Source organism: Acomys minous (genome assembly GCF_964271855.1).
Source record: "Acomys minous genome assembly, chromosome: 7".
Taxonomy (NCBI): domain Eukaryota; kingdom Metazoa; phylum Chordata; class Mammalia; order Rodentia; family Muridae; genus Acomys; species Acomys minous.
In genome coordinates this window covers 8,426,585-8,439,653 of record NC_140488.1, presented here as the reverse complement: position 1 = coordinate 8,439,653, position 13,069 = coordinate 8,426,585, and the positions used below count along the sequence as shown (strand labels likewise).

The following is a 13,069-nucleotide window of genomic DNA, read 5'->3' as shown; positions in this document are numbered from 1 at the left end:
GGTCCAGTCCTCGGGAGCCTGATGTCCCCCAGAAGCACTGATGTATAGGAAAGGAAAGAATGAGGCTCATTCTCTGAAACCAGAATTATGCAGAATAGAGCTGGTAATGGGCCGGGGACACAGTCTTGGAGGAGCTATGGCTCCACATCCTGCAACCTCAAGCCTTCCATCACATGGAGCTGTGATTACCAGAACCAAGGCCACTATGTGCTCAGTCTATAATGCTCTGGAGGTGCCCTGTGTTTCCCCTGTGATTCCCCTCTGTAACTTTGAACAGCTTCCTGCTGACTGTGTCCCACTGTATGATAACATCTGCTGACTTTGTCCCATCTCTCCACTGGAATTGGTGTATATGATGTAGTACTTCTTATAAACCTGCTTGGCCTAAGACAAAGATGTAGCAATATTTTTGGTGTCTTAAAAAACCCAGTTATGGTATGTAAATATCTTTTGGTTTTAATCCCAGGCCTGGTCTATGTGGCTGCTTCAGATTGTCCACAGCAGCAGACTATTTGCCTCCTGTGTGGGTGGCAGGGCTGCAGTTCGGCCAACTGGAGATAGTTTAATTCTGGGGACTCTAGAGAGGGGATAAAAAGGCCAGAGCCTCAAGAGAGCAGGCCTGGCTTTTTGTCTTGCTGCTGCTTTGTCACATGGTCATGAGAAAAGAGGTGATGAGTAGATTTTGGAAGCCAGGTGCTGTGGTGCAGGCCTGTAATCCCAGCACTAGTGGGAGGCAGAGACAAGCAGATCTCTGTGAATTTGAGGGAGTCCAGGACAGACAAGGCTATATAGAGAAATCCTGTCTTGAAAAACCAAGCGACTAAACAAAATAATATTAAGAAGAAGATGAAGGAAGATGAGGATGAGGATGAAGAGGAGGAGGAGGAGGAGGAGGAGGAAGAAGAAGAAGAAGAAGAAGAAGAAGAAGAAGAAGAAGAAGAAGAAGAAGAAGAAGAAGAAGAAGAGAAGAAGAAGAAGAGAGATGAGCAAGGGTCAGGATCTAGGGCTCCTCAGGTCCTCAGGGTTGAGACATCCCTTCCTAGCAGCAGCAGCAGCTGGAGAAGGAGCCCCCGGAAGATTTTTGAGAAGGAAAGCAGGAAGACCTTTCTTTGCCAGCTGTGCTCTGGAGAAGACTGGAAAATCATGGTAACTTACAAAGCTTTTCTTTGTTTCCCACTTTTTGTGAAGGGAACCTCTTCCTATCTACACACCCCATTAACAATGTGCTTCAAGCTCCTCCCTCATTCAGCAGACAGTGTTGTTTACTAAAGGGTAAAAGACTTTGACAATGCACTCCAGTTTGTCTCTTTAGATGTCTGAAGACAGGCAGTCATGTAGGCAGAGGAGAAGCCAGTTTATGCCACATACATGTATTGTAAGGACCCTCTCTCAGCCAGCCTGGGAACGTGACCCAGACAAGCTTGGGAAAATGACCCCAAAAGAGTTGAAGGCCAGCTCAGCTTCAGTTTCTGAGATTAAGGTGGCCAACCAAGATAAACACTTTCAACTAAGGAAATTCTCTGAAATCTCCCCATCACCCCTCTTTGCAAAGAACAGCTCCCGAGGCCAACGACCCCTGAAGTAGCCAATAATAATTAGACAAGCACCCCTAGCGACCACCAGAGCCAATCCTAAAATAGGGCATGCAGCCCCTCCTAACCTTTGTGGTTTTTGCCTTTAAAAAGTCTGTAACAGTGACTCTGGGTGTGCCTCCCCCCTCCCGGGTGAGTGCTGAGTCCCCCTGACGCGCAGCAGCAATAAACCTTGTGCTTTTGCATCAACACTGTGGTCCTCAAGTGGTCTCTTGTGACGACCCCCTACTACCCGAGTGGACTCTAGGGTCTAACAGTATCACCACCTTACACATGAGTCATTTCTCTTTACTGGGGTCCTGCCACAGCACAGCACACCTTTCACCAGTCACTTCTGTCATTCTTTGCATCACAAAAAAGATCAGTAGGATGTCATGTGTTCAGTACAGCTGTGTTTCCAATTGGCTAGCCTAATCCATTTTGTTTTACATCTATGGCTACTTCATCTTCCAGAGGGACAAGCCAGAGCTCCTGGGGAATACTGTGGGGAGCAAATTGACTAATGTGGCTGTGGTGAGCGAGGCACAATCTCCATTGACAAGAGCAGGGCCACATCCACAAATGGATGAGGCTTTTACCTCCCAGACATTCCCCTCTGAAACATAAGGCCAAGAAAGATGGCATGAAGTCCCAACAGGGGTTTCCCAACACACAGACACCTGCAGGCATCCTTTCCCCAGGGCCTTCTAGTACACTGAAAAAGAGCAACATCCCTGTAAGTGCCCCCTGACAACTGCCCACCTCAGGAGACAAGTGGCCTGAGCAGAGATGGCACATCTGATCATGGGACGGTTCCTCCATCGGATACTGGTAAGATCGAAGGGGCAGTGCCTGCACCAGGTAGCTCCACAGCATACCTCTGGTACGTGATGTCCATACCTCTGGGGTACGTGATGTCTATGTAGACTTGCCATTCCATCATGAAAGCTGACCTCTCAACCATATCCCTAAGAGAGGCCACTGAGGAGGAAGAGGAGGAGTGAGAGGAAGTGGAGGAAGGGGAGGAAGAGGAGGAAGAGATGGACAAGGAGGAGCAATATACAGATAACACAAGTACAATCTGCGCACCATTCAAAAAGAAAACAAGCTCATGTAAGCCCAGTGCACTAAAGACTGGGAAAAAGTCACCATTTTTTGAAAATAGGCCAGTTTCAGTTCTTAATACATTAAAACAAATCTCGTAGTGCTAAATAAACATCTTAATGTTGAGCCACGAGTCTGCCTGCTATGCTATCTGACCCTTGGAACTAATCTGAAGGCCCAGGCTTCCACACCCTTGGGTCAGCCTTGCCCTTCCATGGACAGCAGCCACAGTTTTATGCCCTCAGCGAACTGGATGCATGAGGCTATAGCTACTGACCCTATGGTGTCACCTCACATTAGTCAGGTATCTGGAAGCAGGAGATTCCATTCTCCTGGGACCCTGCCCTCTGTAGATGTTACCAGGAAATTTTTGTGTAGCAACCGCGGTTCAGAGCCAAGCATCTCTTAGCCCTGTATAAGCACACCTCAAACTACTGCCTGTCTGCTAAGAGATGGACACTACTGTACCCTGGCCAAGGAGATGCAGGCCTTTCCTCTCAGTGCCATGGGGTAGGAAATTGCCTGACACATGAGCAAGACAGACACTAGAAACTTTGTAAAGGAACGTGCAAAGGCTTGCTACAAAATATCCTCCACTTAACATTTTTTTTTGGCTTATTGAGATGGGGTTTCTCTTGGTAGCCTTGGCTGTCCTGGACTCCAGTTGTAGACCAGATTGGCCTGGGACTCACAAAGATCTGCCTTTCTTTGTCTCCAAGGTGCTGGGATTGCAGCTGTGTGCCATCTCACCTGCCCCCCTAATACATGTTCGTCAACCTCAAGGAATCAGAGCTATATTTAGGATTTATAAGATAAGAAATAGCTGGATGGGAGCCAGCCTTCCTTGCTGGGGAAACCTCTCCACAGAGCTCTTGCACTGCAGAAGGACTAGTGGCTTTCCCTGTTCATCACACATTCGCCAGGGCATCAGTGTCAACTCAGTGCCTGGCCCTGGACTTGGCACCTGGTCTCCTGGATGTTGTTCATACACTACATGGGTGTGGGCTGGAATAACAACATGAGGAAGCACACATGATGTGGGGGGCGGGGCACAGACACTAACTGCTGTTTCTCTGTGCAATCCACAGTGCAGCAGGAGATCTTTAGTACAGAGGGCATTTCCTTGCAGTTCTCCATTTCCCTAAATACTGAGATACTTGGGGCCATGTCAGCAAGGTTGGGTGCACCACAGGAGGGAGAGCCTCTTTACCATCCCCATCATGAGGGCATGACAGTCTGGATGGCTCTGGGAACAGCACAGAGTGGGCTATGTTCTGCAAGCGAATGGTGGCTCAATGTTGCCTTGCCTTTAGAGTCTGCACTGTGAGAGTGAGCTGACAGGGCCTTTACTTAGCTGCCTTCTCAGCACCATTCCACCCCGGCTCCTCTGAGCCTACAGTAGTCACACTGTCCTACTCAAGTGAGGAGAAGTCCATTTTGGAATATATCCTGCTACTCTCTACTAGGTATGGGCTTCTAGCATGGGTGTTGGGGTTTGAAACTTGGTTCTGGTGCCTCAGCTGCAGCCTGGTGAGTAGAGATTGAGCTTCCAGCTCCACACAACCTTGTAGACTGCTGAGAGTTCTGGGCACAGCAAACAGGGCCTGATGATGAGAAACTGCGGATCTAACGACAGAGACCTGCCCTCCTTGCACTTCTGGAAAGCTAAGAGGAGGCAGAATAAAGTTAGTCACAGCATAACTATTAGATGGGGTGAAGCTGTACATTTCTGGCCAGACCCATTGTATCTAGCCTGAATCTGGAGTGACAGCAGTTAAGCTGTGAGTCTGCCTTTGGTCAGTGATCATTATCTCAGAGTCTTTGTGTTGTTGTCTTGAAGGTTTCTCACAGCCTTTGCATAAACCCAGTGCTCTGACCTGTCTGACAACCCAGGAAGTCTCATATGCCTGAGGTGATGGCTCTTTCCTGATAGCCCCTAGATCAGATAGGAACTTTGTGAGTGTGGAAATTGACTCGAACAAGATGCTTTTTCTTATTTTGAGACAGGGTTTCTCTGTTTTAGGCCTGATTGTCCTGGAACTCACTCTGTAGACCAGGCCGGCCTTGACCTCACAGAGTTCCACCTGCTTTGGCATCCCCTGAGTGAGTGCTGGGATTAAGTGTAGTGGTACCTTTTTTATGTAACAATAAAAGTGATTTTGGGGCCAGGTGTCATGGTGCATGCCTGTAATCTCAGAAATAAGGGAGGCAGAGGCAGGCAGATCAAAATGAGTTTAAGGCCAGCCAGTTCTAAAATGTGGATCTACAACAGACAAGGGTACACAGAGGAAGCTTATCTTCGGAGAAAAGAAAAAAAGGAAGGAAGAAGGAGAGAGAGAGAGAGAGAGAGAGAGAGAGAGAGAGAGAGAGAGAAGAGGAAGAAAGAAACCTTATCTATACAAAGTAAGTCATTCAATGAGATTCCAGCAACCATGCTTAGTAATCCTTCCTGTGTGGTTTTTTTTCCAACTCACTGACTTTTAAACAGACATTTGTTATACTGAAGTAGCCAGGAAGCCGGCATTAGTTTTGTTGTGCTCAAAGACATCAGACACAGCTATCTGCCCATTTTGCCTGACAGAAGGGAAGTGGTTCATTATGGTGAAGGGGAACTAGATGTCTTTGGACCTGACAGTCCAGAATTTGTTGACCAAAAGGGGTAGCATGGTGTCTTCTGTAAGTGCTTCTCAGCTGAAGTTAGGGTTGGTACTGGAGGCAGTGACCTCAGAGTGAGTCAGCAGGCAGGACAATCAGAGGACTGACTGTCTCTATGCTGATGTCCACTAACACAGTTTTGACACCTGAATAGGGCAAGGGGACACTCCCTCCTCTGTGTTCTCTCAGGCATGGCCACTTCTGTTGGCAGGACCTTGTGGAGCCTTTCTCTAGAAGCCTCCATCCTATCCAGTGAGTGCCACTTCCCCTCCCTGACCCCAGACTCTCAAACTGCACAGACAGGCACAAGAGCACCAAACCCCAGGTTTGCATGGCCTGTCCTTAAGCAAAACCCCACTGCTGTGCATGATGTTGAGAAGGAGCAGAGCATCAATGTCAGTGGAGTTTCAGGGCACACAGGCCATGTGACCTGGGCCTCCTCACTGAGCTCACAGCCTAATGGCAAGAAGGGGAGGGCCCAGGAAGAGCAGCACAGAGCTTGCCACCTGCCTGCCTCCACACTCAGGAGGAAGGTGGAAGAGTGGGTGGCAGGAGGTGGGGCAGACCCAGAACTGCTTTAGACCCTCCAGGAAGGAGATCACAGCCACATTAGGGCAAAGGGCACAAACTCTGCTCCAGAGGTTCCTGTTTCCTTCGCTTCAAGTGGATTCCAAGGCTTTCAGTCTTAGGGTCCCTGGATGGGCAGAGCCTTGTGGTCACCAGGCAGCACAGGCCTCCAGCTCACAGTGTCCTGGCCATGCATCCAGGTTCAAGTCGAACGACCCCCACCCCAGGTGAGGGGATGCACAGCACCACAGAGTACTGTGAACTATATACAAGGGCATACATCTTTATTAAAAAACAGAACAAAACAAAAACAAAACCAGAACAAACTTGTTATTAAAGCACATGGGGATTCATACACCACAATTGTGGGAGAGTTCAGTGTCGCACTCTAACCAAAGGACAGATCACTGAGGCAGAAACAAAATAGAGAAATAATGAAACGAACAGATGGAATGAATCCAGTGGAACCAATGGTTATCTACAGAACTTTTCACCCAAGCACAAAGGAATATTCTCTCTTCTATGCACCACATGGACCCTTCTCGAAAATTCGTAGTATATAGTCGGTCTCAAAGCAAACCGTAACTTATACAAAAATATTGAAATTACCCATTGTGCTTTCTCAGATCACCATGGATTAACATGGATCTCAACACCAGAAATAACAAAAACCCTACACAATCATGGAAAATGACCAACTCTCTACTCAGTGACAACCGGGCCAGGGAAGAAATGAAAAAGAAATTAAAGCCTGTCTAAAATTCAATGAAAATGAAGGCACATCATACCCAAGCCTATGGGACACAATGAAAGCAGTACTAAGAGGAAAGTTCTTAGCCCTAAGCGCCTTCATACAGAAATTGGGGAGATTCCATATTAGCCACTTAATAGCTCCTCTGGGAGCTTTCACAACAAAAGAGGCTGACACACCCAAGAGGAGTAGATGCCTGCAAATAATCAAACTCAAGCTGAAGTCAACAAACTAGAAACAGAGGACAGTACCAAGAGTGAACAGAAGCAAGGGGCTGTTTGATAAGAAAGTCAACAAAATAGACAAAAGACACACACTTAGCCAAACTAACTAAAAGGCAGAGAGAAAATATCAAAATCAACAAAACCAGAAAGGAAAAACAGAACAGAACAACAGACACTGGGGGGGGGGGGTAACCAAAGAAACATTAGGTCTTACTTCAAAAAACGGTAGTCTACAAAATTGGAAAATCTACATGAAATGGACAATTTTCTTCGTAGATTCCATTTACCAAATTTAAATCAAGATCAGGAAAACAAGTTAAATACCTCTATAACCACTAAGGAAAAGAAGCAGTCATTGAATGTCTCCCAACAAGGGGGAAAAAAGCCTCGGGGCCAGATGATTTTAGCTCAGAATTCTACCAGACTTTCAAAGAGGAGCTAATACCAATACTCTTCAAACTATTGCACAAAATGGAAACAGAAAGAACATTGCCAAACTCACTCTATGTGGCCACAGTCATTCTGGTACCTAGAACACACAAAGACCCACCAAAGAAAAAGAATTTCAGGCCAATTTCCCTTATGAACACTGATGAAAAATATACTCACAAACGGAATCCAAGAACACATCAAAGATATCATTTGACATTACCCAGTAGGCGCCATACCCGGAATGCACAGTTGGTTCAACATATAAAAATCCATCAATGGAATCCATCATATAAAAAATGGAAGGAAAAAGAAAACATGATCATCTCATTAGATGCTAAAAATCATGTGAAAAATGCAACACCACTTCATGATAAAGGCCTTGGAGAGATCAGGGATAAAAGTTCTGATAAGCTGGAGCATTGATGACTTACTAATCAGTCCCAAGCCAAAGATTTTAATTTCACTTGGGTGGTATTCAGAATATAGACTTGAGGGTGCCTCTCGTCATGCTAGAAACAAGTCTGTCCAATCTGTATACCAAGTCATCTGGATTGGGAAAAGAATGTCCATGCTTTTACTGGGTCTCAAAGGCATAAGCCTACCCTAGATGTCTTATAGACACAACTTTATCTTTTGTCCCTAGTCTGTATTTGTTTCAGCAGGTTTTTACCTGGCTAACAGACTCCATCCAGAGCTGCTGAGAGCTGGACCTGCTGGAAGTTGATGTAAACCAGTCTCACAGATGTGACTACTCCCTGTCCATTCAGCTGGATCAGCTAAACCAGATGCTTTTGGTAAGTGCCCTGTTACCTAGCCTTTGACAAGCTTTTCAGACTTTCTAGGCCCCAATAACAGCGCCCCTAATGTCACCAGGAAAAAAAGTTACAGAAGAGACTGGCTTTGCCCATTGTCCCACTTTATAGCATGAAATACTGAGTCAAGGACAACTCTCTGGCTGGAGGGACAAATGGCCACAAGGAAAAAAGCTCTTAGTTCTGTTTAAACCAATCGTGCTTTGTGCCCTCCTCCTATTAAGCAAAAAGTGGGTGCCATCTGGATAATGGTCATGAGAGCACAGTACCTGGTGCTACAACAGGCCATGTCAGAGGAATACCTGTCCCTGTAGCAGGCCAACTCAGCGAATAAGTTTCAGGGAGACCCGTGATTGGGCCTTCAGGGGACCTGTCAGAGGGGGAATGAGAGACCAGCAGAACTAAAATTGGATTTCAGGGTCACTGGGACAAAGGATAAGAAATAGGCCCAAACAGGAGAGCAGGCATGATAAGGCATATCTGACCAGCTGAGGGGCAAAGCACCAGTGTGGCTGCTGGAGGGCAGGGAGGGTCCTGGAATTCTGTGTTTGGACAATGAAACTCTGTCAGTTCTCAGTTTGAATATTGACACACCTGACCTTTCCTCAGATGAGCTGGGTCAAGTTGCTCAACTTCATCCAGGAAAGAGTGCCTGGGGCTCATACTGAGAGCCCAGCCCAAGGCTGTTTGTGTAATAGCAGTCCTGGGAAGGCTTTGTGAATCTCTGCCTGTGTGCTGGCCTGGAGTTTCCTTAAATAGTCCCTGGACTTCTCACCTGGATGTGTCCAGCCTGGGAACTCACAAGCCTCACAGATGTCTCCAGCTAAGGTCAAGTTCCTCCCCTCAATGAGATCCTAAACCCTCTCAGGAGAAATGAGCTGGTGCTGTAAGCTGTGGACCACGGTGGGGACCGATCTTGCGTGACGTGTACATGACCCAGCTATGTCTATATAAAATAGGATTTCCTGAATTATATCTGATGTGCGTTCATCTTACCTGTTCCTCTTGATGTCTTCCCTTTCCATCAGAATGAGACTGGCTAAAGACTCACCCGCCCCACCTTTCCTCCTGAGGTACTTTATGTAAGAAAGACCCTTCCTGCCTTGCGGGGTGGACACCGGGACATAGCTGAACTGTGCCACCTCATTTTTCTTAGCTTCAGATAGCCACAGTCCTTGGGGGAAGGTCCAAATTCATGTCTGGGGACAGGTCCTCTCTTGGTTCCCAGTGGTTGAAGCACTTTTGTCAGGTTTCTGTACTGGAGAGTGTCAATCAGGTGTTTCTGATTTCAGGCCCTCAGGGGAAGTGTATTTCTAAAGCTGGGTTTCAAGTATTCTTGAACTGGGTGTGAGGGGCCACTCAGAGTCATTTTCTGAGGCACCTTAGGAATTGTTGCCATACTATGCTGTTTGCATACACGGCCTTGCAGCTTTCAAAACAGTAGTTAAACTCCTGGAAGAGTGACAGATAGACATCGCATTCTAAATTCCTGCAATGGTATTGGGGGTGAGCTCCTGGGAGAGGATAGTCTAGTCTTCAGAATCTGCAGGAAAATGCAGGGGCCTGCTGTTTTGACTTTTTTATTTTCTCGTTTTTCAAGACACTGTCTCATTGTATAGCCTTGGCTGTCCTTGACTCACTTTGTGGACCAGAATGACCTCAAACTCAAAACAATCCACCAGGCTTTTCCTCTTGAATGCTGGGTCTAAAGGCAAGCGCCACCAATGCAGGCACCCTTTGGATCTTGAGTCACCCTTGCCAGGCATTTCCAGAGCTGCTTTATCATGACTTCTGTCTCCTTTCTCAGAAAGATGAGCCTTTGTGCATGGAGTACCGCTGGAGGCAAGAGGGAGCCAGGCGTGTTTGACAGAGGTGGTAGGTATTGGCAACCAGGTAAGCTGTCATGGTCATTAATGAATATGTGAGAAGGCCCCTTCCCCCAGAGAGAGGACTGCATAAAGCATGCATGGCTCTCTGCTGGGTCCTAGGGAACCCTGAGTGGGAGCTGCCACTCCTGCCAAGGAAAACTGGTTTTCTAGGAACGGGAGCTAAGATGCACTTTGGATGGACTTTGGAAATTCGTAAGAGAGCAGAGAGGAGGCCAGGCAGGGTGGCCATCACTGCAGATTCCACCACAGGGCTTGATGGTCCCTGCCCCAGGCTCAGCCATCATGTCAGGCTAAAATATTGCCAGGTGTGTGAGTGTGCCACAGTGCGAATCCTAGTACTCAGAGGCGCATGCAGGACCAGAGTCCTTTGGACATAGGGCACCCCCCAGACAAAACCCTGCAGCAGGTTTTGAGAGCTGCCCAGGCTACTGGTCTCAGATTCAACTCATCCTTTCTCTCCCCCTGCAGGCCTGTGAGTCTTCATCCCTCTGAGCTGCAACAAGTCCATTCCTCTGTTCCCAAGGATATCAACATGGATCCAACTGTCAGCAGACACACAAGCAACCTCCCAGACAGCTCTCAGTCCCAAAGCAGGGCAAGGGGCCTGGATCTTGGCCACATCACAGGAGCTGAGGCAGGCGAGGTGGAGGCCACTGCAACCCACTCAGGGCATCCATCTGTTGGCAATAACGCTGGGCTCTCCCCAGTGGCCCTAGAGCCCCCTCTCCTGACTATGCCAGGGGCCCTGTAAGTAGGGCATCATCTCTTGAGTCTTCTGGCAGACTAGTAACAGAACTGGCTGACCCACACTCTCCCTCACAAGGTGTCCTCAAAAGAAAGATTATTGATGTAGTTCACTTCCTTCTCCTCAAGTACACTAGGAAGCAGCTGACATCTAAGGCTCAGATTCTGTACATAGTCCTCCGCAGTTACGAGGAGTACTACCCTGTCATCTTTTCTAAGGCCTCTGATTGTTTGAGGCTGCTCTTTGGCCTGGAGATAGTGGAAAGAAACGCCCTTGAACACATCTACTCTGTTGCCCTTGCCCTTGGGATCACATACCATGGCACTCAGCATAGTTTTCCAGGCGTACCCAAGACAGGCCTGCTACTAATCGTACTGTGCATCTTCTTCATAGAGGACAACTGTGCTAGTGAGCAGGCCTTCTGGCGCGTACTGAACAACATGGGGCTGTTTGTGGGCAGTGAGCATTTCATGTACGGGGAGCCCAGACGTCTCATCATGGAGCATTTTGTGCAGGAAGGGTATATGGAATACAGGCAGGTGCTTGACAGCGATCCTCCTTCCTTTGAGTTCCTATGCGGCCCAAGGGCCCATGCCAAAACCACGAAGATGAAATTACTCAAGTTTTTTGCCAGCATCTTTAAGCAGGATCCCAGAGCCTACCCCTTTAGATATGCAGAGCCTTTGAGAGAGGAGATAGACAGGGTCTAGGCCAGGAGGGCCGGGCAGATGGCCCTTCTGGCTCTGCCCTGCACACGTTCTACTTCCCACACTGGCAGTTCCCATCCAACCCCAGTACAGGCAGAGTCAGTCATCCAAGTACCACACCATCATGTGACACAGGGTGGGAGGAGCTGTGTGAACCACTCTCTTCTGTTCTTCCCTCTACTCTGTCCTGTCTGGGTGGCTTGAGGTTGTCTTGTTGTTATAGAATGTTGCTACTTTTACTACAAGGCTCATGAACCTGGGATGTCTTAAGTCTGCAAATGGATTTACCAATGCCCTTGCTGTTGTTCATCCACTTCAGGAGAAGGGTATTATTGTCTAAACAAATGAGAATGACTTCCATCTAAGTTGTGCTATTTCTCAAGCTACGATGGCATTCTAAGTGGATGTTCCCAGGCACTGGGGAAGGCCTTGGCCTTTCCCTGACAAACAGAATAAAATGATCTCGATTGCTTCCTCAGTTTTAGTCTCCTGTTCTGGTTAACTGCAGTGAAGGCGAAGGGAAGGTGAAAGAAATATCTTCTGCATGCTCTCTCTGAGCACCAGCTGCTCTGTGAGAGGTCCTGGGTTAGCAGGCAGCCTTAAGGCTGGTCCACCCTTTTCTAGGAAGTGGTGTCACTCAAGTGCCCCAACCCTGTCAGGAGGACAGGTGAAAACTCCCTTCACAGCACAAGTACAGCAATGTTTCCGAGGGGTCACCTTCAGCTAGTAGCCCCAAGTTGGTGGAGTAAACCAAGGCCCTTATGGGTCTCAGAATTACTAACCAGGAACAGGGCCTAGGGTGGTGTGAATGACTTAGGGCTGAGAGAAGGGAAAACTGCTCCAAGCTGCTGTGCTACTGGCCTTGGCAAGGAGGAATCGGGCTGGGGTCTCCTTGGTGACTGAACACTAGGATAACACATACAGTCAGAAAGGGTGTATCCCCATCACCCCAAAACAGGAAAGGAAAAGTGTGCAGGCAGGAAGCCTCTCCTGGTGTTAGAGTTACAGAGGACATAGCACGTGTAGGGCATGGTTCACCTCTGCCCTCTGCACGTGTTCCTCCTCACACACAGGGTAGAATCATGGGAAGGTGAGGCCTAGAGCTCCTAGGCAGGGCCTCTTCCACCTCTCTAGTCAGGAGAGACAGAGATGACTCCTAAGGGTGTATTAGTGTGTTGCCTACATGTGAAGTGTTCTGCATGTGTCCCTGGTATCCCCACAGGACAGAAGAGGGTGCCACATTTCATGGAACCAGTGTTCCACATGCTTGTGAGTCTGCATGTCAGTGCTAGAATTGAACCTTCCTCCTGCAATACCAGGAAGTGCTCAGCAAAGCTCTAGCACCAGGCCAATTTGTTTTTTAAAAAACAAACAAACAGACAAAAAACATTTCAATCCCCGTATAGGAGAGTGTGAGGGAGGACTCATGCATGCCTCAGTGCTGGTGGGGAGCCAGAGGATATATCTCAAGTTGGCTCTTCCTTCCACCTTGTGGTGTTGGTACCTAATTGGCTTCTGTTGCTGCTCTCTCAGGAAGATGAGCCTGGCTTCTGCTGCTGCTGCAGTATGCAGTCCAAGCTGGCTGCCTGGGAGATTCTGGCCCATTCTTCTG

The 13,069-nt window shown here is 47.9% G+C and overlaps 1 protein-coding gene and 1 pseudogene across 2 annotated transcripts in view; one reads left to right on the top strand and one right to left on the bottom strand.

Moving 5' to 3' along the window:
* The window catches only part of LOC311601301 (actin, cytoplasmic 2-like), a 473,705-nt pseudogene that overhangs the window by 167,240 nt on the left and 293,396 nt on the right, over positions 1-13,069 (bottom strand). The window lies entirely within an intron of this gene.
* On the top strand, positions 10,538-11,460 carry LOC311601950 (melanoma-associated antigen 10-like; the record flags this gene model as incomplete). The annotated part of the gene is made up of 2 exons (XM_084789703.1): positions 10,538-10,752; positions 10,935-11,460. The coding sequence occupies 2 exons, from the start codon at positions 10,538-10,540 to the stop codon at positions 11,458-11,460; spliced, it is 741 nt and encodes a 246-aa protein (XP_084645829.1).